At 36.0% G+C, this 22322-nt stretch overlaps 6 protein-coding genes across 12 annotated transcripts; 3 read left to right on the forward strand and 3 right to left on the reverse strand.

Moving 5' to 3' along the window:
* The first annotated feature begins 692 nt into the window (after positions 1-692).
* LOC110225435 (nucleoprotein TPR) lies at positions 693-3049 on the forward strand. 2 transcript variants are annotated; one of them, XM_021015187.1, is made up of 5 exons: positions 693-1682; positions 1788-2066; positions 2139-2264; positions 2346-2567; positions 2652-3049. In XM_021015187.1, exons 1-5 carry the CDS (start codon positions 1218-1220, stop codon positions 2973-2975), a joined length of 1416 nt encoding a protein of 471 aa, XP_020870846.1. In that variant the 5' UTR covers positions 693-1217; the 3' UTR covers positions 2976-3049. The 2 variants fall into 2 exon arrangements, with proteins under 2 accessions (XP_020870846.1, XP_020870845.1); XM_021015186.1 differs by having other exon boundaries at positions 695-1682; positions 1779-2066.
* Positions 3050-3134: 85 nt separating this feature from the next.
* On the forward strand, positions 3135-5044 carry LOC9330375 (cinnamoyl-CoA reductase 1). Its single transcript, XM_021015188.1, has 6 exons — positions 3135-3423; positions 3637-3806; positions 3887-4078; positions 4162-4324; positions 4397-4583; positions 4687-5044. Exons 1-6 carry the CDS (start codon positions 3303-3305, stop codon positions 4829-4831), a joined length of 978 nt encoding a protein of 325 aa, XP_020870847.1. The 5' UTR covers positions 3135-3302; the 3' UTR covers positions 4832-5044.
* Positions 5045-7136: 2092 nt separating this feature from the next.
* Positions 7137-9205, reverse strand: LOC9327701 (histone H3-like centromeric protein HTR12). 6 transcript variants are annotated; one of them, XM_021015010.1, is made up of 10 exons: positions 9055-9205; positions 8919-8979; positions 8784-8800; positions 8659-8704; positions 8516-8541; positions 8406-8442; positions 8198-8310; positions 7788-7865; positions 7586-7661; positions 7137-7448 (listed from the first exon to the last, which is right to left on the reverse strand). In XM_021015010.1, exons 2-10 carry the CDS (start codon positions 8968-8970, stop codon positions 7393-7395), a joined length of 501 nt encoding a protein of 166 aa, XP_020870669.1. In that variant the 5' UTR covers positions 8971-8979; positions 9055-9205; the 3' UTR covers positions 7137-7392. The 6 variants fall into 6 exon arrangements, with proteins under 6 accessions (XP_020870669.1, XP_020870667.1, XP_002894314.1 ...); XM_021015008.1 differs by having other exon boundaries at positions 8784-8827; positions 8919-8976; positions 9055-9204; XM_002894268.2 differs by having other exon boundaries at positions 8784-8827; positions 9055-9204.
* Positions 9206-9324: 119 nt separating this feature from the next.
* On the reverse strand, positions 9325-10266 carry LOC9330376 (abscisic acid receptor PYL9). The gene is made up of 3 exons (XM_021010546.1): positions 10249-10266; positions 9876-10091; positions 9325-9782 (listed from the first exon to the last, which is right to left on the reverse strand). Exons 1-3 carry the CDS (start codon positions 10264-10266, stop codon positions 9564-9566), a joined length of 453 nt encoding a protein of 150 aa, XP_020866205.1. The 3' UTR covers positions 9325-9563.
* Positions 10267-11238: 972 nt separating this feature from the next.
* Positions 11239-13730, reverse strand: LOC9330377 (probable sucrose-phosphatase 1). Its single transcript, XM_002894270.2, has 9 exons — positions 13621-13730; positions 13336-13411; positions 12950-13252; positions 12762-12863; positions 12487-12681; positions 12120-12410; positions 11843-12029; positions 11705-11751; positions 11239-11619 (listed from the first exon to the last, which is right to left on the reverse strand). Exons 2-9 carry the CDS (start codon positions 13393-13395, stop codon positions 11530-11532), a joined length of 1275 nt encoding a protein of 424 aa, XP_002894316.1. The 5' UTR covers positions 13396-13411; positions 13621-13730; the 3' UTR covers positions 11239-11529.
* Positions 13731-16708: 2978 nt separating this feature from the next.
* Positions 16709-18797, forward strand: LOC9330378 (phospholipase A1-Igamma3, chloroplastic). Its single transcript, XM_021014679.1, has one exon. It carries the CDS (start codon positions 17005-17007, stop codon positions 18583-18585), a length of 1581 nt encoding a protein of 526 aa, XP_020870338.1. The 5' UTR covers positions 16709-17004; the 3' UTR covers positions 18586-18797.
* The last annotated feature ends 3525 nt before the right edge of the window (positions 18798-22322 follow it).

The raw sequence follows: 22322 nt of genomic DNA on the forward strand, positions 1-22322 counted from the left end.
ACTGGTAGCAAGAGTTTTACAATTGTTACACCATAGTAACAATCTAAGATTTGGTCTCTTGACGAAATTACTCCATGTTCATACTCCTCTTTTAGAATATCATGTTTTGTGGTTTCAGAGCTTGAAGACAGTAAAAACAAGTATTTCCATAAGGATAATGAAGACTTTTTTTCAAGGTTATGGAAACAGTTCTAAAGAAAAGACTAAGTAACATACATGCTGAGACATATGATGAATTGATCGAAAAAGTCGAGACTCTACCTTTAAAAGATGATTTCAAAGATGAAGCTGTTGAATCCGATTTCGAGGATGCGCATTCCACTAACAAAGAACTCGATGGTTTGTACAAACTCATAAAAAAATTTTATTTTATTTTATAAAATAATATATAATGTTCTAATTTAATCATATAAAAAATAAGAAGAGCTTGGAATTTTTTAATGAAATTCGAATAATTCTTAAGAATATATTTATTTGTTTAGTGTGCGTGATATGTCATTTATGCAGAGAAAGTACCTTTACACAATAGAAAAAAAATTTAAAAAAAAATTTAGGCATTGTTTGGAAAATAAGAAAGTTGAGAATTTTTAAAACCACATTTTCCCAAAAACATTTCTTTCAAATATCACTATTATATTGTCCTATTTGAAATAGACTCTAAAAAAACATGACTCGAGTAAACAACACTAGTCGTTGACAAAAAACAAAAAACAACCACTAGTCACTACTATGTATATTAATTAATGGATATCGTAAAAAAGATCCAATAAGGTAATGGCAGAGTTGTAATAAAAAAGAGGAAGCAGCGGTTTCATCACGAACTTAACACGAGACAGCTTTTATTTGAAAATGGCTCCACTTCACGAGGCTTCTCTTTCTCCCTTATCTCTCTCTCTCTCGCCGTAGGCTTTACTCGAGAACCAGACCCAAGATCGCTTTATTTATACACATCAATGCACTCATTGTAGTAAAAAACACAGTTTTTAAATTACCAAAAGCCTCGATGAATTCTCCAAGGTTGTCTCTTTTCTTCTCTGTTTTCGAGTGATTCTATTTTCCAACGGTAACAAAAGGATTTATTTTTCAAAAAATCCGACAGAGAAAGATCAGAGCTTTCTTCTTCTTCTGACAATCATCATCAGACAGAGACAAAGATAACGACAAAGACAGAGACTTTCGTTGCTTTTTTTTTTGTTAAAGTTGGTTGGTGAATAAAAATGGAGAGAAGTAACGAATCGTTGATGATGAGGAAATCGAAGTGGCAGTACCCACAGACGCCGAGGATTCTTCAATTGCCACGTAGGCATAGTGTTCGACGGAATGCTGCAAAGGGTTTGAAGACAACGCTTTCTTCGTCGTCTCAGAAGGATCGGAGAGTGAAACTGGAGGTTCTGTTTCATCAAGAGAGGACTTTTGATCGAGGGGCATCGATTGTGATGGTGAATGAGGAGGAAGAAGGAAGGAGAAGAGGGAAAGTTGCAGATGGGAGAGAGATTGGTGGGTTTCCATCTTCTTCTGCGGCTGATGAAGTTGAGGAAGCTAAGTGGAGGTTTCAAGCGGAGATGTTGAGATCAGAGTGTAATTTGTTAAGAATAGAAAAAGAGATTGCTTTGAAGAAGATGGAGAGGAGGAAGAAGCGAATGGAGAGGACGCTGAGATCTGCTGTTCTTACTCTTCTCTCTGTAAGTCAAAGAATCTGATTTGGTTTGTGTGTTTGTGTTTGTTGTTGTGTGAGTGTTTTGAGTTTGAAGCTGTTCTATGTTGGTGTTTTGATTTAGGGGAAACAGAGAATCTCTGAAGGGAAGAAAGAGAGCAAGGTTTTGGAAGATGAGATAAGCTATTTGGTTGAGAAACTGAATGAGTTAAAGTCTCCAAAGGTTAAGGACATGGAAGCTAGAAACTTCAGACATAATTTTGATAAGCAAGCTTCTGTTCTAAGAAGAGAGCTGGAGAGGTTTGATGAGGCAGTTTCCGAAGAGGTTTGTGTCAAAGGAATTCAGAAAATGGCAGAAGCTAGCTTCTCGGTCCATTCTGATCAAAGCATTCTTAGAAACAATAATGGAAATGTGAGTGTAACAATTAACTCTAAATGGATGAGGTTTTTTTCCATGATTTTGACTTTGATGTTTTTGCTGCAGATAGATACATTGAGTAGTAAAATGGAGGCGTTATCGAAAGGGGTTTTGTTGGAAAGAATGGAGAAGGAATATGGATCGAGTCTCGTTGCACCGTCTTCAAGCTCTGTACAAGACATGTATAGTAAGGTAAAGTTGTGAAAACAAATTCTCTACTCTCTAATATGAGCTCAAATGAAGTTTGTGAGGATTAATTTTTACGTTTTGCAGGCAATTAAAGCGCACGAGGAAAAGAAAGACTGTTCTAGACACTGCAAAGCAGTTATGAGGAAGATCGCGGATGAAGTAAGAGCTGAAGCAGAGCAATGGTCACAAATGCAAGAGATGTTAAATCAAGTTAGAAAAGAAATGGAAGAGCTTCAATCATGTCGTGATTTCTGGCAAAACCGCGCTCTTGAGTCAGATGCTGAGATACAAAATCTACATTCCTCGGTAAGATAGAAACTACACTCCATCAGTTCTTCTCGATATAGCACAAGTCGGTGACTTAACAAATGTTTTGGGAATCTGTTTTAGGTTGAAGGATGGCGAAGAAAGGCGTTATCATCGGAAGCAAAGTTGAAAAACCTACAAGAAGAGGTTTGCGAATTACAAGAAGAGATCAAAAGTATGAGGAAGGAAGATAAGTTAGAACTAGAGAAGAACAAATTGCCATCAGAGTCAGAGAAAAGGGTATTGATTTGTCGGTTAAAAGAAAACCGACATAGCAACAATGGAGATTGGTCTAAGTACAAAGAAGGAAGAACAACAAAACCGTCGAGCTCGAGACCTCCTATGAGGGAAGTTAAGAACAGTTCAGCCACAGCAAGGCAGAGAAACTCCAATGTCATCAAAATGTAACTTTTTTTTCTGACCAAAACCGGATATTACCGGTTTTTCTTTCTTCGGTTAATAAATTTTACGAATTGAGTTCATGAAAACTTGGTTTAACAACGAAATTAGTTTATTAATTATAAACGTACGGAGGAGATTAAGAGGAGTCACACACTTGGTAGAGAAAAATCCCGAGGAAAACTCTAACGAACTCTCCTAAAAATGGCGCGCTTTAAAACCCAAAAACAGAAGAGGAAAATAAAAGGCAAAAGGCTAAGAATATCTAAGTTTTGAAGAATTCAAACACAGAAAAAAACAAAGAGAGATAATTTGAGAAGAAGATCTGAAAGAAGAATGAGCAGCGAAGAAGAGAAGACAGTGTGTGTGACAGGAGCTTCAGGTTACATTGCTTCATGGATCGTTAAGCTTCTCCTTCTCCGTGGCTACACCGTTAAAGCCTCTGTTCGCGATCCAAGTCCGTCTCTTTTTCTCTATTCAATCTCTTCCAAATCTTATATATCGAAACCGAAATAACGGATCTAATATAGTTTCATGTTCATGATTCGTTTTTTCTTTTCTTTTTGTAATGAAATTTGAAGAGATGAGAGATCATTAGAGATCTTGTAATTGTCGGATGATTCAAGATTCATAGATTCGTTTACTTTGTATATATGGTTCAATGGAACAGATGATCCGAGGAAAACAGAGCATTTGCTTGCATTGGAAGGAGCAGAGGAAAGGCTTAAATTGTTCAAAGCAAACTTGTTAGAAGAAGGCTCTTTCGATTCAGCAATCGATGGTTGCGAAGGAGTTTTCCACACCGCATCGCCATTCTATCATGACGTCAAGGACCCTCAGGTCTCCCTCTCTCATTTTGGCGCATTCTCTTGTGATCGAATTTTCCATTATTGATTGGTTTGTGGGTTTGGTTTATGTAGGCTGAGTTAATTGATCCAGCAGTGAAAGGAACAATCAATGTTCTTAGCTCTTGTTTGAAGACTTCCTCTGTTAAAAGAGTCGTCTTAACCTCATCTATAGCAGCTGTTGCTTTCAATGGAATGCCTCGAACACCCGAAACCATAGTTGACGAAACTTGGTTTGCCGATCCTGACTATTGCAGAGCTTCCAAGGTAAATCAAAATGAATTCTGGTTGCGTGATGTTGAAGTTATCACTCTGTTTTTTGCTGAATCACTGTTATTTTCCCTCAAAAGCTATGGTATGTATTGTCGAAGACATTAGCTGAAAACGCAGCGTGGAAATTCGCGAAAGAGAATGATTTACAGCTGGTTTCGATAAATCCAGCTATGGTGATTGGTCCTCTCTTACAGCCAACGCTAAACACTAGCGCTGCTGCAGTACTAAGCTTGATCAAAGGTAAAGAAAAAACAGAAGCATTGGTTTGGTTCAGACACTTACCTAAAGTTGAACATTGGCTTACATTTTCAGGAGCACAAACGTTTCCTAATGCGACGTTCGGGTGGGTTAACGTTAAAGATGTAGCGAACGCTCATATTCAAGCGTTTGAGAATCCAACTGCTGATGGGAGATACTGTTTAGTGGAGAGAGTTGCCCATTACTCTGAAGTTGTTAACATTTTGCATGATCTTTACCCTGATTTTCAACTCCCTGAGAAGTTAGTTCTTTTTAGTGTCTCTCTTTTCTTTTTTTTTTTCTTTCTAGAAGTTGATAATTAAAAGACAAGATCTTTGAAAATAATCAATGAAATTTTGTTGTAGGTGTGCAGATGAAAAGATATATATTCCAACATATAAAGTGTCAAAAGAGAAAGCAGAGTCTCTTGGGGTTGAGTTTGTGCCATTGGAAGTTAGCATTAAAGAGACTGTAGAGAGCTTGAGAGATAAAGGGTTCATCAGATTCTGAGTTCCATCCACAAAAAGAAAACTCAAACCAGAACCAGACTTGGATCTGTTTGTGTTTTACTCCCAAGTTTTCTTTTAATGTGTTTTTTCTTTTACTTCATTCAAATATGGAGTGTTGCCTTTGATATTATGAACATTATTTCATCATTTTGGACTGATGGAACTAAATTATTTTTTTTCACTGGAATTTGTATTGGAATGAAGTTTCCTTTTTAAAGTGGTTACATTTCAGTGGAATATAATATAGCCAACTGTCAAATTTATTAACTTTAACTATTGTTTTAGTCTTAGCAAAATTGTTACGTCTACTTGTATTTAAGGGCTGCCTGTAGCAATCCACCTGCACTAGATACGTTTAACTAGGATCACTTTGTACTTTTGACCTCAACTCAATTCACCCTATACTCTTCTTTTCCTTCTTAATTCCACCCAATCTATAAAATTCTACCGAATTAACCAAATTCAATTAATTTTTATAATTGCGATTTAAAATCAATAATTAGCGTTTTCTATTTTCTGATTTGAGTAAACCCGAGTTTTAAATGTTCCCAACAACATGTCAACAACACATTGAAAAGCTTGGCCGAGTGAAGAGTTTATAGATATGACACTTTGGTCTGATAGTTTACCAATTGAGATTATAAGTCTATAGAGTAGATATCATTTTCTTCTCTTTGATGATCTTCCCATTTTAATATAATCGTGATTTGAAAATTCTTGACTATGCAAATTTGTGACAAATTTTTTTTCTAATCAAAAATAAAACTGAAAACATGTAAAAGATACTCGAATTATATCCTATCAAAACAAGTTTGTGTATAGGACAAAACGTGTGTTTAGTGACATCTTATCTTAATATCATAAAAAGCCATGTTGTTAAGAAAACAGCTAAAAGCCTAAGCAAAAAAGCAAGTTTCAAAGGGTTTGAACTAGAGATTTAACTGCAAGATTCATCAACAACAATCAATAATTTGTTTTTCTAAGTTTTTGGAAAAAAATCCCAAATACATGTATATTTTTTAAAAAAAAATTACGTTTATTTTAGAAGTCTATCATGTATAGTTTGGCTTATTTTTCTTAATAATGAAGGGAATTAAAAAAAAAATGTAAACTGTAATGTTTTTATGGAAATGTCCAAAATAGATTCAGATGATCCAGTTGCTATCATCCTTCTTTATCTCTGTTTCCTCCGACCATATTTGCTGCACATGCTCCCACACAAACCCTTTTCCTTCCTACAATAATATTTCAATATTACTTTCAATCCTCAAGAAACAGAAGAATCTACTCTTTATACTAATAGTCCTCTTAATCATCTCTTACCTTTGAGGTGAATTTGACCGTTGTTGTGCAGCATTTCCTCTCATCCATATTGAACCTAAGGTAGAGAGAGAGAAAGAGAGAATGGTGGATTTTAAGGGAAGAACATGAAGTCTATTATCTATTTATAGGGGAAAATATTAACGACCGGTTTGGTCGGTTTCCACATTAAGGAATCATGTATGATGTATTGATGTATATGGTACTTTATTTTCCTTAAATCGGATTTAACTTAAATTATTATTATTTTTTTTTTTTTTTTGTCACGGCTTAAATTATTATTCTTATTAATTAATTTAGCAACTTATGGGTGGCAGCCAATAGATGTCAGTGTGTGTGCCAATGCTTGAGTGATTACGTTGAGAACCAATGAGAATCATAAGACATTTGCTCCGTCATGTTCTTGTCTAATTGCTTTTTAAAATAGGAATAATACTACTTGATGTTTTATATTTATACGCAGATAAAATAAATTAAACCGTTATTAAGTTCATACGAATCAACTATGTTGAGTACTAATGTACAATGATATGTATGAAAATAGTATGTAACATCAATGTATATATACTAGCAAAGGTTGATTAGAGACATGAAATTGAAAACTATAGAGTATGCATTAATTAGGAGAAACACTTAACTTTTACATTTATGAAGTTCAATCTATTACAAATTGAGATAAATTTTGTCAATTTAATGAAATATATTGTTAGAACTATCAAAAGGTAAGTTGAAAGTTAGTTAGGGATGAATATAAAACTTAATTTAAAGTCGTGGATATTCCCATTAGTCAAGAGAGATATTTCTTCTAAAGCCCTCCCAAAACATATGTTCTTCCAAATCTTCCACTTAATTTCTTTTTTATCCTTTCAATCACAGCCATTTCTAAGACTGAGGCTTCGATTTATATACATGAACTATTGGAAGTTAGAACTTAACAAAAGAAAACGTTTTTGTCAAGAGAAATCTCAACGTAAAACAATCAAATCCAACGAAAAGCAGATAAGAAACACACATTGAGAACGAAATTTTCCAACCTAGATACTGTAATCAACCAAATTCCGCTTTCCAGTTATGTTTTAAAAGAAGCTTTTGGTCAGATCATGAAGTTAAAGAAAAAAGGACAAGCATCAACAAGTCATGAGGATAGAATAAATAAAACTTATACAACCTACGACACACTTGTTGTTAACTATTCGATCCTCACTTACAATGTAAGAGATGTGAATAGGGAGTGAGTTTCTATCACCATGGTCTGCCTTTTCCTCCAAGCCGGCGTGCAAGCTCAAAGTCTTTTCTCACTGATATGAACAAAAACAGATATGGATAAGCATAAATATTGTATATGATTTTCAGGTAACTAATGATTCAAAGGGATACAAAAGTAGCTTGTGATTCCTAAATTTTGACTGAAAATGTCTTCTTTTAGAGTACTTACTTAGCGTAACACGTCTTGCATGGATAGCACAGAGCATTGAATCGGAGAACAAACCAACCAAGTAATCTTCTGCCGCCTATCACAAAGAATTTGTGATTAAGTTGATTGGGTGGGTCATCAAGACATTATTTGTGATGTGTGTGACTCTCTCTATATCTATATTCATATATTTGTATCAAGAAAAAAGTTGAAGGATTGGTACCTCTTGAAGAGCCACAAGAGCTTCAGCTGTCCAACGATTGATTTGGGGAGGGGCCAACGCATGAGTTATACTTCTCACCTGGAAAAAGAAACTAAATTAGTTTGTTTGGAACACAAATCAGCATTTCCATATCACTGAGGAAGTATTGTAGTTACAGAATCATATGGTTGTGAATCTATGAGTCAATAACCTCAAAGACAAACTAGATTACAAGCTCCTTAACGGAGGTTTGGCTGAATTTTAGTAAAAATGCTATATCACTATGTTCACTGCATTGATGTTCAGATAGGATCCATGTTGAAAACAAGCCACATCAAACACCAAAAGGCTTGTGTTATCTCTTGATATATATATGGTTATGCTGTGAAACTTATTAAGCAAAAGAAAAAGAGAGAAAAAGAGAAACTCACTTGTCTTATGAAGCTAGCAGCTGGAATAAGAAGGTTTGTCTGCTTCTGGAAATGTCGAATCTCTCTCAGAGCAACTGTTCCTGGCTTGTATCGGTAAGGCTTCTTCTGTGAACCTACATGGACAAGACGAAGATTAGTTTTCAAAACACAATAAATGTCCTGCATTATGTAGGATATCACAAGAGATGTTTTAAAAAAAAAAACTAACCTCGTGGCATAGCCTGTCTGGCTCTCCTAGGCCCTCTCTTCACAAACCAAATGAGAATTTCGTCAGCATAACGCGAAATCAAAGTTCATAAGCAGTGGTCAAAATCTTACCCTTCCACCAGTAGCTGGTGAAGTTGCTGCAAATGTTACAAAGGAACAAACTTTTCACATAACGCACAAACAAAGAGATGAAAAAATAGGGAAAATAATCAAAGTGATAATAATGATCCCAAAAAAAAAAAAAAAAAACTCACTTTGTTGAGTATTATCTCCACCTTCAGTGCCTCTTGTTGTCGGGGTCTACAATTTCGAAATTTGACAAAATCATAACGTGATAAGGAAACTTTGAATCTGAATTCGAGACCCTTATACGCCGTACCTTCGTCGGACCTGCCGCTTGAGAAGATGAAGAAGCATTGGCATCTACAATTTCAGATTCGAAATCTAGGGTTAACACCGGAAAATTATGGGTAAAATCACAAGTAAATTGAAAGAGAAAGCAGATTTAAGATACCAGTTCGATTCCCAGATCCTGTCCTGGTAGCGAAATGCTTGGTTCTCGCCATTAATTACTGCTGGAGAAATCGCACCATGAGACGAATCGTAAAATCGGAAAGAGAGATCTTAGAAAAGACGATTATGAACCTCACCTAATGAGAAATTTCCCGGAGAAAATTTGGAGAGAGAGAGAATTTAGGGTTTGGGGGATCTGGAGAATTGATATAAATGCAGTTTTCACAGGGGAGGAAGAGGAGGAAAACCCGGCGATGTGGAGGAGGAGGAGAAGCATTAGCACGTGTTTTCTTCTTTTTTTTTTTTTAATTTTTTTAACATGAAAGTTTAATAGTTTTGAATTATTTGGTTATGAATTTATGATGACTCTTCATAGTCACAAATGAGTAGCTTTTTAATTTCCCGCTGGACCCTAAAATTTTGATTTTAAAATTGAATCTGCTTCACCAATGGTTTATGGTTTGTTTCAGTCAGACTCATAAGAACTTTTATTTGCACTAAACCTGCCGCTTCATATAGGAGGTTCGACTCTTCAAAAACGACACCATTTTATCAGGAAGAAGTACTTAACTCAATCGCATTTCCTGAATTATACTCTTCAAAAACGACACCGTTTTCCAGAATTGATACTTCACTTCACTGGCCTTCATTGATAATGTAGCGATTGAGTTAAGTCCTGAGAAGCCAATCTTTCATAAACATCTGCTAAGGACTTGAGATTACATCTGATAAGTGCTTCAACAAAGTAGCAAGTCTCATCTTTTGTGTTACCTTCAGGAACATCAACTACAAAAGATTCAATCACCATTGTTCCTACTCTTCCCTCGATTATCTCCGGATGAACAGTAACAATCGACGAGTAATTCTGCGAAAAAGTCAACATTTTCAAATTCCTCAGTTTTCTAAAACACAATCTGTATGTAAACAAACATCAATGAGATTTGATATCTCGTTATACCTTAAGTCTGTGATCACCACCGATGATTTTGATACAGAGGATATGTTCTTCATCATCAAGAAGTTCTAATCTCTCAGTACTTGTTGTTGCAGGAAGACCAGATTTAACATTGACTTCTCTAAGACTACCGATTTCAGGATCACCAATTACTGTACATCTGCTCACAAATGGTTTGTATTTCTGCGGCTGGTCAAATCTCCGTACAAGTGACCAAACCTAAACAAATTCAATTCCAATCGTTAAAACAGAAATTGGGGAAAACCCCAAATCGATGGTTGGGATCAAAATTGACGGATCAAATCGGAGAAAATGCTACGAAATTGGTGAAATTAGAGGCACAATATATCCAACCATCCTAGTCAAGATAAAGAACGTAATGCTGCAACTGCATCTTCGTCCTTGAGCCTTGGAGGCGCTCTTTACGCGTCGCGTTTCACTTCAAACGCGCTTCATCTGTACCAGTTGTATTATTATTTCTTAGTTGTACAAAGTTGTACCAAGTTGTACTATTCCATACAAATTCACCTTAATTTCATTAAGGGTAATTTGGGGATATCACATTTATGGTGGCACTCAGATTATAAGGTGGCACGCCAGATTAATTTTTTTCAAATAGTGGCATATGTGGCACAATATATCCAACCTTCCTCCTCTCTACACTCTTCCTTTGCTACCTCAAAAAGCCACCGAGCCTGACAGCCCTGACTTCACCGCCAATGACAGAACTGACCCTTAGATCTCTTACAATGATGCTAGCAATTTTTTTTTTTGCTTTTTTGTTTTTTTATTTTCCTTTTAATTTTTTAAAGTTATTAAATAAAAAATATTTATTAAGGTCAAAATAGAAATAACACATACTAGAGTGGCATACAGATTCTAAAATGGCATGTGTGATTCATTTTTCTGGTTTAGTGGCATTATAGCCTCTGACTCCACTATTACACATGTGTGGAATAAAGTGTGCGCTATGTAAAAACAGTGATGGTATGAACCAAAAAATGTATAAATTTGTTTATTAACTAACAGAAATTGAAATAATGGGTTTGAGAACACATATCAAAACGACGTCGTTTCGATACGCAGCGTAACGAAGTTGACTAACACCCGTTAGATTGACTCCGATTTTTGCACGTTGTATCAAGTATAGGGTATGAGATTCAAATTTTATTAAAGTTTAGGTTGTAAAATACCCTACAAAATTGTCCAGGTATGAAAATCTACGACGCAGACAGTACGGGTATGAAAACGACGTCGTTTTGATACACGTCAGCGTACACGTGTACGATGACTCAGCACCGTAACGGAGTTGACTAACACCCGTTAGATTGACTCCGATTTTTGCACGTTGTATCAAGTATAGATATGAGATTCAAATTTTATTAAAGTTTAGATTGTAAAATACCTTACAAAATTGTCCGGGTATAAAAATCCACGGTGCAGATAGTACGGGTATGAAAATTCTCTTTTCCCTTCTCGGTATATGTCTCTCCTCTTGGGGTCTATAAAGAAGATTTAATTGCAAGATTCAGGAAAAAAAATCCAAAATAGTTTTTTTTTTTTTTTTAGTTTATCATTATAGTTTTTTTTTTTGGCTTATTTTTCTTAGTAATGAAGGGAATAAAAAGAAAAGTAAATTGTAATGGTTTAATGGAATTCAGATGATCCAATTGCTATCATCCTTCTTTATCTCTGTTTCCTCCGACCATATTTGCTGCACATGTTCCCACACAAACCCTTCTCCTTCCTGCAATATTTCAATATTACTTTCAATCCTCAAGAAACAGAAGAATCTACTCTTTATACTAATAGTCCTCTTAATCATCTCTTACCTTTGAGGTGAATTTGACCGTTGTTGTGCAGCATTTCCTCTCATCCCCTGCAATATCCACAATCCGAATATCGATTAAGCAAGATACTAATATGGGGTTTGTGGGAGAGTGTCACATATTAAGGCTTTATTTAACTACCTATCTGCTCCCATTTATCAAGCTTTACTATCCAAGTCCCTGGAGTTGTGTCTGTTGCCAAGACCTGATCAGTCCAAACCCGAAACTTCTTCCCTTTCATGTCTCCATAGTACTTGCCAAGCTCATCAATGGTGTCTCTGAGAGACTTTTCAGCACCAGATGGATGAACAAAGACACCAGCAGGATGCTGATAGTGGTTTGAGAAAGCATAAAAGAATCATTAAGTCTCTTTGATACAGTGAGATTTGCAGATAAAGAGAAACAAGGTTATACTCACACATGAAGCTTTGAGGCTTGCTGTATATGTCTCACAGTTCTCAACTTCACCTCGTCTCCATCTCTCGTAGAACAAGAAAAACTTCACTACCTCATGACCCGGGTTCACATTATCCGCCTTGCACTCCAAGAAGTCAGAAACATCTCTTGGAGATAGGTTTGGACCAAGCTTAAAGTGACCAATGGCTTGTATAATCCCACCCGCACACCTCTCATTTGCGTGGATTATGTTTGGATTCTCTTTCGCATTTTCAGCATACCACTCCAACAACTCTTCTTGAGCATTGCTTACCTATGAAAACAAGAGAAGACTAAAAACATGGAAACTCAATTGCAAAACTGATGATCAGAGACCGCGAAAAACCAACCATGACACCATAAACATTGGGAATGGTAAATAGTTCAGTATCATTTCCAGAGTCCCCACAAGCAAGAGTGTTAACAGGGTGTTTTCCTTCAGTCTTCAGCTTCTTTAGCAGATAAGCAAGAGCTTGTCCCTTTCCTCCACCTTGTGGTAAAACATCGAAAGCGTTTCCTCCACTGAAAATTATCTTGATATCAACCTGAAAAGAACACAAACATGTTGTAAACTAACAAACAAAGATCAGGCAAACTTCTGTAAGAGTAAAGAAACAAATCTTACCCCGCGTTTCTCCAACCGCTGAGATAGCTCCTTAGTCACTGCCTTAACCTTACTTTTGTCAATGTTAAAACTAAGCTTGTGTGGCCTCTGTTCAGTTTCACCCTGCATTCAATGATAACACTCAATGGACAAGTAACATCTGAGTATATAGTGACATTGAGACTTTGTTGTGTTTAAGGAGAAAGTGCCTGAAGAGTTAACTCAGGGAACTTTCTGGTTTCTTCCTCGACGATTCCTCTGTCCCATTTGTTATTCAAGATTTCAACCCAATTATCATCAAGAACCATGGAGTTACCATAAGCAATCTCAGTTCCTACAGATGTAATAATAACATCAGGGGTTAACAAAGGCTTCTCTTTTCTCAGTTTTTTGTACATTGTTTGTGCTCTTCCGGTTGAGAAAACAAGAAGAGAATCGTGTCGATAAGCGTCTTCCCACAATGAATTAAACCTCAATAGAGATAGATTCTCTGGATCTTTATGATGATCAACCTGCAAAATCAAATAGAAAACAAAAACATGTACACATCAATCAAATCAAATCGTTGTTCTGTGAATAAAGAGTTGCGTTTTACCATTGTTTCGTCAAGATCTGAGACTATCATTAGACGAGGAGGAGATGTTAACCGCTCCATGATTACAATCAACGTCCTGGAGATTTGATTAGTGAAAAAGCATGAAACTTTAGATCATCGGAGCCAAAAAGATTACGTTTTTATATGTCAGAGCGATCAAATCGAAGGAAACGATTTTAAAAAAGGTTCCTTTGACCTAAAGATACACAACAGATTTGGAATCTTAAAGGCTGAAACTTTGAGGGTTAGATCAATAGGTAAAGGTGATTTGAGATTGAGACAAACCTGAAGAATGCGAAGAAGAATTGGTTTGTGATGAGAATGAATTTGAGAGAGTGCTAACGCAGCGCAGAGCGGGGGAAGAACAAGTCAATTTTTTCCTCATATTAATTTAAACTTTTTTTTTTTTTCCACGAAATAGTAATATTTTGTTTATGACTGATGTGGTCTTTTTTTCCACGTTGACGTACTTATTTAAATACTCAGTATATATTTAGAATTTGACATATACATTTTATTATATAAAACTTCAAAAAGATTGACATATACATTTTATTATATAAAACATCAAAATTTCATATATATATATATCTGTTTTCTCTAAGAATTTTGAAAATTGATTTTTTGCTCTTATTTAAATTGAGTGTGCTATTAAATTTTCAATTTCTCTCCAATATTTTAAAGTTTACACTATATTACCAATTTAACGAAAGTAAATAATAAATTGGAAAATGATTTTAGTTCACCAAAATAGTAAAGAAAATGTTAAGTGTGTATGCATGTGTATACAAAATTTTGTTTATGTGTATAATAGTTTTCTATTTTTTTTTAGTATCAGCTAAATCTTATCATTTGGTTTTCGATACAATTTTAACTTCGATTTTAACCTGCGGTACATTACGAGACAATTATTAATAAACTGAGGATTTAACCCGTATTAAAGCGGTATATAAATATTGATTCAAATTCGTCCGCCATATAAATACTTTCCGAAATATAACCCGTTCCGTAATTTCTTAACCCGTCCCGTGATTTGTTTTTTATTTTAAAATTTAATGATTATTTATTATATATAAAATTTTACAAATCATATAATCCTCTAAGACCACGGGACATTATACCACGGGACAATTTTTGGTTTTATACAATCTTTTCTAAATGAGACTGATTTAATATGTCTAATATTTGTGGTATTAAAAAAAAAAAGATTTAGTCCGTATTGAAGCGGCGGATTAATGATATTTTAATCTTTTTATTATTATTGATTCAAAAACCCGTTCCGCCAAACCCGTCCGGCCAAAAAACTCATTTATTTTATTAATGTTCTTATTTATGATATGATTCTGAATCATTGTCTAAATATTTTAATCGATGTAGAACGTTGAACACAATTTTTCGTCAATTGGATAATATATGTCCGTATTTAAAATTTCGAATCACAGTATATGCAGAAGAAAAAAATTGATTTTTTTTTTAATTTATGTATTATATGATGATTCAAAACAGTTAAAAACAAATCAAACAAAGATGATAGGAGAATCATAATTATAAATCTTAATCAAATCTTCTAAATATCTAAATTATTAAATATGAAATATCCGGTGTATGAGTTGGGTTAAATATAATCCGACCCAACAAATTTTTTGTGAAGGATTTTTTTAAACGGGTCGGATATCCGATATATCCGGAAGCATTTTTACCTACCCGTCAACAAAGTGTTGCAAAAATAGATGATTTTCTCACATACATGGCTAATTGTTCGACGCAAAAAAAAAAAAATGAAAAAAAGAGTATCATTGAGTGTAAAAGATATTCTCATTATTCTAATTGGTTGAATGTTAAATTAATTGCCTTAACCGATGAATCCATAGTAGACCCCCGACGAATATGCTTTATTCTTGATAGGTTTGAAGGAAAGTCCTTATCATTCTTGGAATTAATCGAATGACTCAGACACTAAAAGATATACGTCATGTACAAACACTATGGCCTGAACATCAATCCGATTTTGGTAGCGGGGTGATGACTCTAATCATTTTCACACCTACTAATGGAGCGATTTGGATGGATGCTCTTGGTAGACCAAATTAACTTGGGGTATCTTACATCATGTTACATAGGAAGACCGTTATGGGACTTGAATATGAAATTATCTATCTGGTGAGTTAGGAAATTTCCAAAACTCAAAATCAAAATTTACACTTCCAATTAATTTCTTCAACGTGGGTAATGAAAAAAAAAGTTATGTACCAAGCCATTAGAGTCCAATTCAAACTTGCTAGATAGCAATGATAGTCAAAAGTTATGTCCATGGCCTACCGAATCGAACCAAAGTTAAGATTTGGTTCGGCTCAGTTTGGTTAGAATTTCAGTTTGAATTGGACTACACGTGAGAGTTAAAAGACCAAGTCTTATGAAAGTGAGTGAGTTGTCACCGTCTAATTTAGATTAAGCATGGAGTACCAAAGCATATAGTGTATATGTTCGATGTTTCATGTTTATGGGGTTTCGTTCACCCCGATGTTTCAATTTATTATTTCGGTTCCTTTAAAGATTGTGAAACGTTTTCTTATTTTATATGATTAAATTTGGCTTTTCAAAACAGTATCAACTAAAGAAAACAACTTATATCAGCCATTGATAATTTGACTATCATTGCTAGCTAGCAAGTTTGCATAAACTATTCTACTAATTGTCAGCTCTGGCCCAATATATTTGGGAGCTTTAGGGCATATGCAAGGGGATAACTTATCCCATGTTCTTACCATTAAAAAAATAATAAAATAAAAGAAAATGGTTTTAGAACACCCAAAAACTGTTTAACATGTTCTTCTCTCCACCCAAGAACTGTTCTTCTATCTACATTATTTTAATACTTAATTAACCTTAAGAACACCCAAATAAGTTATTCCGATAAATATGGTCTTAGGGCAAAAAAAAATTTTTTGGCCTATTATTATATATAAAAAAAATAATTTACCTATTTTCTAAAAAAAATTACAGATTCTTTACAGTAAAAAATGTTATATTAAAATTTTGGGCCTTTTTATATTTTTTTAATAAAGAATTAGGCCTCTTGAAATATAATTCTCATACTAATAATTTTTTTAAAAAATATTTGGGCCTTTTTTCTATATACAATTTTTATTAAAAAAAAAAAGCTTTAGGCCGTCGCACCTCCGCCCACCCATGTGAGCCGGGGCTGCTAATTGTACCCATCCACGATCCCTTAATTCTCAAACTCATCATTATGTTGTACCACTTGAAAAAGAAGAATGTTAATTCTCAATACAAAGTGGAAGATTTATTTGTTTCTTGGGTGGGTCTATTCACATATTTAATACACATCTACATACATACATCATACATGCTGTGCATATACACGTGTTAAAAGATGTGTGGCCATATTGTACAAGAAGGAAACTCCATTAAAGGAGAAGAAAGAAACATCCATTAAATACACAACAATAAGGAGAGGCACTCATACCAAATTCATCATCAATCTTTGTAACCCAACCAAATCATAATCATCCACACACAAAAAAAACAAGCAAATTTAATCGAAACTCATATGCATATACATACTCACTTGCTCTCTAGTATTCTCTACAAAAAAAAAAAACAAGCAAAAACAGAAGTTGTAACTCTCTACTCTAACACAAAATCTAAATGGCTTCTCCATCATCACCAATATCTCTCAAAAACCCAAGATTCTTCTCTTCTTCTCCTCACAAGATCTTTAAAACCCAACCCCAAACCCTAATTTTGACAACAAAGTTCAAGACTTGCTCCATCATTTGCGCATCTTCATGCACAAGCATAAGCTCTTCAACGACTCAACAGAAGCAGCCAAAGAAACAAACCCATGTGTCAGACAACAAACGAGAAGAAGATAAGGAAGAGGAAGAAGAAAAAGAAGTTAGTCTTCGAGAAATTTGGAGAGAAGTACAAGGTTGCAATAATTGGGAAGGACTACTAGATCCAATGAACAATCATCTTCGAAGAGAGATCATACGTTATGGCGAATTCGCTCAAGCTTGCTATGACTCATTCGACTTCGATCCTCACTCTAAATATTGTGGCTCTTGCAAATACCATCCTTCTGATTTCTTCTCAAACCTTGACCTACATCTCCACAAAGGCTACACCATAACACGTTACCTCTACGCTACATCCAACATCAACCTCCCAAACTTCTTCCAGAAATCAAAACTCAGCTCCATTTGGAGCCAACACGCCAACTGGATGGGTTATGTTGCTGTAGCTACGGACGAAGAAGAGGTGGGTCGGCTCGGGAGACGTGACATAGTCATTGCTTGGAGAGGCACAGTCACTTATCTCGAATGGATCTATGACTTAAAAGACATTCTTTGTTCAGCTAACTTTGGTGACGACCCATCGATCAAGATTGAATTAGGGTTTCATGACTTGTACACCAAGAAAGAAGACTCTTGCAAATTCTCTTCCTTTTCGGCTCGGGAACAGGTTTTGGCCGAAGTCAAACGGCTTCTTGAGTACTATGGTACCGGAGAAGAAGGTCATGAGATAAGCATCACCGTGACTGGGCACAGCCTTGGCGCATCTCTTGCTTTGGTCAGTGCTTATGATATTGCGGAGCTAAACTTGAATCACGTACCGGAGAACAACTATAAAGTTCCAATTACTGTTTTCTCCTTCTCGGGACCTCGAGTAGGTAACTTGAGGTTCAAGGAACGATGCGACGAACTAGGGGTTAAAGTTCTGAGAGTCGTTAATGTACACGACAAGGTACCTTCTGTTCCAGGGATATTCGCAAACGAAAAGTTTCAGTTTCAGAAGTATGTAGAAGAAAAAACATCATTCCCATGGAGCTACGCGCACGTCGGCGTGGAGCTTGCCTTGGACCACAAGAAAAGCCCATTTCTGAAACAGACTAAGGATTTGGGTTGTGCACATAACCTAGAAGCTTTGCTTCATTTAGTAGATGGATATCATGGAAAAGACGAAGAAGCACAGAAGAGATTCTGTTTGGTGACAAAGAGAGACATAGCTTTAGTGAATAAGAGTTGTGATTTCTTGAGAAGTGAGTACCATGTGCCGCCTTGTTGGAGACAAGACGAGAACAAAGGGATGGTCAAGAGCAGTGATGGACGGTGGGTTCTGCCGGACCGACCACAGCTCGAACCTCACCGACAGGAGGATATCGCTCACCATCTTCAACAAGTTCTTGGGAAGGTTAACGATGATAATTTTAAACCCACAACGACTTAAGTCGAAAATTAAATATAAATAGTTACTAAAAAAAAATATTAGTAATGTGTGGGTCACGTTTAATAAATTGAGTATGTTAGTTAGTGTTTGATTAATGATGCAATTGCACTTCTATAATTATGGAGGCCATCACCATCCCCCATCCAAAGACTTAAATTCTCTGTCATTTGAAAGCTATGTTAGTAATAATATGTGGTTTAGGAGAGATCCAATACAACTTTTCTCGGTTATGAATTAACCGGTAAATTCGTACACAAAACGTGGAAGAAAAGTGGACCACAATGCTTAGAGGGCATTGAGTGCGTGGATCACTCCAAATAAAATTGATGATGAATCTCTGTTGACCCCACAGATGATGACATAACAAAAACGATGTGCGCACGATAGAAATTGAAGGATTCAGAGTTGTCATCATGCGTCTAAGAAAAGACTGAGCACCTAAATTTATAGCTAGCTAGATTTGATTTGAAGCCTTCTTTCTATTGAAAAAATTGAGAATGCAGTGGAAATACAAAGAAAGATATCCAAAGAAAGATATCTTTCTAGCTATAAAGTGATGATCATATATTATAAGCCACTAAAGCCTTAATGGACCAGAGCACGGAACAATTCATGGCACCACAAGTCACACAAATCTGGCTTTCCTTAAGATGTATGGGGTTCCACCCGGGCAAGTATGATGCAAAATCGCCTAAGAAGATAATAGTATACTTAAAACCATGCTAATTTTTATTGGCTTCAAACTCGAAGTCAATTGACAATTTATAGATTATCTCAAACTCATACTATTCTAGGTCTTGTCTTATCACATTTTGGGCAACATTTAAAAGTTTGCGTTGGGTTGACTTTTTAAAAGTTTTGACTCTTATACGTTGACTTTTAAAAGTGTTGACTCTTTTAAACTCAACAAAACTGTTGAAGTATGAACCTTGATAATCCTGCACAATAATAGAAATAAATCAGTGTGATGAAGATGAAGACATCACAGAAACTAAGTGTTGCAAAAAGAAGCAAAGAAGAAGTGCAAAGAACAGAGGAAACACATGTTCGTAAAGAGAGAAAAGAAGAAGGCTGTTCTCCGTAGCAAGAGGGGTTTGAGACAAGGCTGTTCTCTCTCACCTTACCTCTTCGTCATTTGTATGAACGTTCTGTCTCGTATGCTTGATCAAGCGGCCATGTCTAGCGAAATTGGTTATCATTCTCGTTGCAAAAACATGAGACTAACCCACTTGTGTTTTGCGGATGATATATTGGTTTTTTCAGATGGAAGTGCACGTTCAGTTGAGGGTATCCTGAAAGTTTTTGATAAGTTTGCAGCAGTCTCGGGATTAAAAATCAGTCTGGAGAAGTCCACGTTGTTCTTGGCAGGTCACTCACAAGAGCATCAACAAGATCTTCTTCAATGTTTTCCTTTCTCTGCGGGTACTCTCCCAGTCCGGTATCTTGGTTTACCTCTCCTCACTAGGAGTATGACCCGATCAGATTACCTTCCTCTTCTAGAGAAGATAAGATCACGAATTACAACATGGACTGGTCGTTTTTTATCTTTTGCGGGGAAGCTTCAATTGATAAAATCTGTACTATCAAGTATCACTAACTTTTGGCTCTCGGCTTTTCGTTTGCCAAGTAAGTGTATCAAAGAGCTTGACAGCCTATTCTCTGCTTTCTTATGGTCTGGTCCTGAACTAAGTACAAGAAAGGCGAAAGTTGCTTGGTGTGACGTGTGTAAACCGAGAAAGGAAGGTGGTTTGGGCTTAAGACCACTCTCTGAAACAAACACGGTGTGTATCTTGAAGCTCATATGGCGACTAATGTCTGCTAAGGACTCCCTGTGGGTCAATTGGATTCGAACAAATCTGCTCCGTCACGGTCACCTTTGGTCAGCCCGTAGCACAAGTAATGCGGGTTCATGGATGTGGAAGAAAATTTTGAAATATTGAGACATGGCTAAACCTCTTCATAAAATGGAGGTCCGATCAGGTATGCATACCTCTTTCTGGCAGGATACGTGGTGCTCTCTTGGGAGATTAGTTGATATCACTGGCCCCCGTGGTAGCATTGACATGGGAATCTCTTCCAATTCCACTGTTGCCGCAGCTCTCTCGTCGCATCGTCGCTGTAGACATCGCGCAAGTGCTTTGAACCAGATTGAGGAACAAATGGACTCTCTCCGTCTTCTTTCTTCCCATTCTGGTAATGATGTTTCTCTTTGGAAAAGAAGTAATGGTACTTTCAAGAACTCATTTAACTCACAGGAAACTTGGCAAGCGATACGGCAAACAAATCCAACATGTGACTGGTACAAGGGTGTATGGTTCCAACACTCCACACCCAAGTATTCATTCACAGCTTGGATCGCCATTCGAAATCGCCTCGCTACGGGAGACAGACTGTTGCAATTGAACAGGGCTTCAAATGGAGGATGTGTTCTCTGCCAAGAGAGAGTAGAAACAAGGGACCACTTATTCTTCTCTTGTCCCTACTCCTCTCACGTTTGGTCATCTCTAACCCGAGATATGCTTGGACTACGGTTTACAACAAGATGGGAGTCTCTACTACCTCTCCTCACATCCTCGACACTCCACAAATTCATTTGTTTGTGTTGCGGTATGTATTTCAACTCTCTATTCATAGTCTTTGGCGAGAACGGAATGGGAGAAGACATGGGGAGCCTCCAACACCGGCCTCGCAGTTAACAAATGTGATTGACAAGAGTATGAGAAACAGGCTAAGTACCTTGGTTTTGACTGGATCACCCGTTTTCGAAGGCGGGCTGCGATATTGGTTTAGTACCCATTGACGTGGATGATTCTTTCATGTTGTAATCTCTTCCTCAATTGTTTTGGATTTTCAGATTAACGTTGCATTTATTGTAAAACAGTCTTTTTTTGGTGAATAAATTTTACATTCATACAAAAAAAAAAAAAAAAAAAGAAAAGAAGAAGAAGAAGAAGATGAGAAGAGTCATCAAAGAGAAAAGATGAAGTCAAAGAGAGTTGTGATGTGACTAAAAGTCACGAAAACTAAGTTAGAAAGTAACTAATGAGTCTTTAGTTTGGTTAAGCAAACAAGGAAGTGTGTTTTGTTGTTTAAAGTCTAGGTAAGGTGGAGTTGTTACGGGTTGGTTAGAGTCTAAAGTGAGTTGTTAAAGTTTGCTTGTAAGACTTCTAGCTAGAAGTATGGTCTAAATGGCAGTAGTTAAAGTGTGTGTGGTTCGTAGTAGCAAACTACTATAAGTATATATCTTTGTGAAGTGTAAATCAATCAATGAAAAGAAAGTAGAAGATTAATTAACGATTTATCCCTTCCATCTTAGTTACTAAACGTTTTTTCTTTATGAAGAGAGCCAAAATAGACATGTAAGAGAGTAAAGAGAGAGCAAAGTTCTCTTTGTCTCTATTGAAACAGAGGAGTAAAACAGAGAGAATACCTCATAGAGAGAAAGTTCAACAAAAACTGTGTATTTTTCTTCTTATCCTCCAAATGATACTGCTCGGGCAGATCCGAAGTCATGAACTCCTTGCTGTTTCTGTATTCCAGAGAATCCATGAACGGACCCATTGATAGTAAGCTTGTCCTTTAAAGTCAAGAGCAAAAGGTCATTTGTATCATTTTTTTTTGCAAATGATGTTGTATCAATTTTTTGGTCTTATCACTATGTAAAGAATGGACTATAAGAATCCAATATATATATATATATATATATGCTAACATTGTGTGATTAAATTTCAATCACG

Source organism: Arabidopsis lyrata (assembly GCF_000004255.2).
Source record: "Arabidopsis lyrata subsp. lyrata unplaced genomic scaffold ARALYscaffold_1, whole genome shotgun sequence".
NCBI classification, from domain to species: Eukaryota; Viridiplantae; Streptophyta; class Magnoliopsida; order Brassicales; family Brassicaceae; genus Arabidopsis; species Arabidopsis lyrata.

What these genes read in the sequence shown, in the direction of transcription:
- LOC9330377 (XM_002894270.2), bottom strand. Translation starts at nt 13,395, where the DNA reads ATGGAGCGGTTAACATCTCCTCCTCGTCTAATGATAGTCTCAGATCTT. An exon ending in TCCCTGAGTTAACTCTTCAG is followed by an intron (nt 12,864 to 12,949) that starts GCACTTTCTCCT and finishes CATTGAATGCAG; the next exon opens with GGTGAAACTGAACAGAGGCC. An exon ending in TGATAAATGGGAGCAGATAG is followed by an intron (nt 11,752 to 11,842) that starts GTAGTTAAATAA and finishes TGGATATTGCAG; the next exon opens with GGGATGAGAGGAAATGCTGC.
- LOC9327701 (XM_021015008.1), bottom strand. Translation starts at nt 8,970, where the DNA reads ATGGCGAGAACCAAGCATTTCGCTACCAGGACAGGATCTGGGAATCGA. An exon ending in AAGCGGCAGGTCCGACGAAG is followed by an intron (nt 8,705 to 8,783) that starts GTACGGCGTATA and finishes TCGAAATTGTAG; the next exon opens with ACCCCGACAACAAGAGGCAC. An exon ending in TGGAGATAATACTCAACAAA is followed by an intron (nt 8,542 to 8,658) that starts GTGAGTTTTTTT and finishes TAACATTTGCAG; the next exon opens with CAACTTCACCAGCTACTGGT.
- LOC9330375 (XM_021015188.1), top strand. Translation starts at nt 3,303, where the DNA reads ATGAGCAGCGAAGAAGAGAAGACAGTGTGTGTGACAGGAGCTTCAGGT. An exon ending in AGTACTAAGCTTGATCAAAG is followed by an intron (nt 4,325 to 4,396) that starts GTAAAGAAAAAA and finishes TTACATTTTCAG; the next exon opens with GAGCACAAACGTTTCCTAAT. An exon ending in GATTTTCAACTCCCTGAGAA is followed by an intron (nt 4,584 to 4,686) that starts GTTAGTTCTTTT and finishes ATTTTGTTGTAG; the next exon opens with GTGTGCAGATGAAAAGATAT.
- LOC110225435 (XM_021015186.1), top strand. Translation starts at nt 1,218, where the DNA reads ATGGAGAGAAGTAACGAATCGTTGATGATGAGGAAATCGAAGTGGCAG. An exon ending in TTAGAAACAATAATGGAAAT is followed by an intron (nt 2,067 to 2,138) that starts GTGAGTGTAACA and finishes TTTTTGCTGCAG; the next exon opens with ATAGATACATTGAGTAGTAA. An exon ending in TACAAAATCTACATTCCTCG is followed by an intron (nt 2,568 to 2,651) that starts GTAAGATAGAAA and finishes AATCTGTTTTAG; the next exon opens with GTTGAAGGATGGCGAAGAAA.
- LOC9330376 (XM_021010546.1), bottom strand. An exon ending in GTGGTGATCACAGACTTAAG is followed by an intron (nt 9,783 to 9,875) that starts GTATAACGAGAT and finishes ACTTTTTCGCAG; the next exon opens with AATTACTCGTCGATTGTTAC.
- LOC9330378 (XM_021014679.1), top strand. Translation starts at nt 17,005, where the DNA reads ATGGCTTCTCCATCATCACCAATATCTCTCAAAAACCCAAGATTCTTC.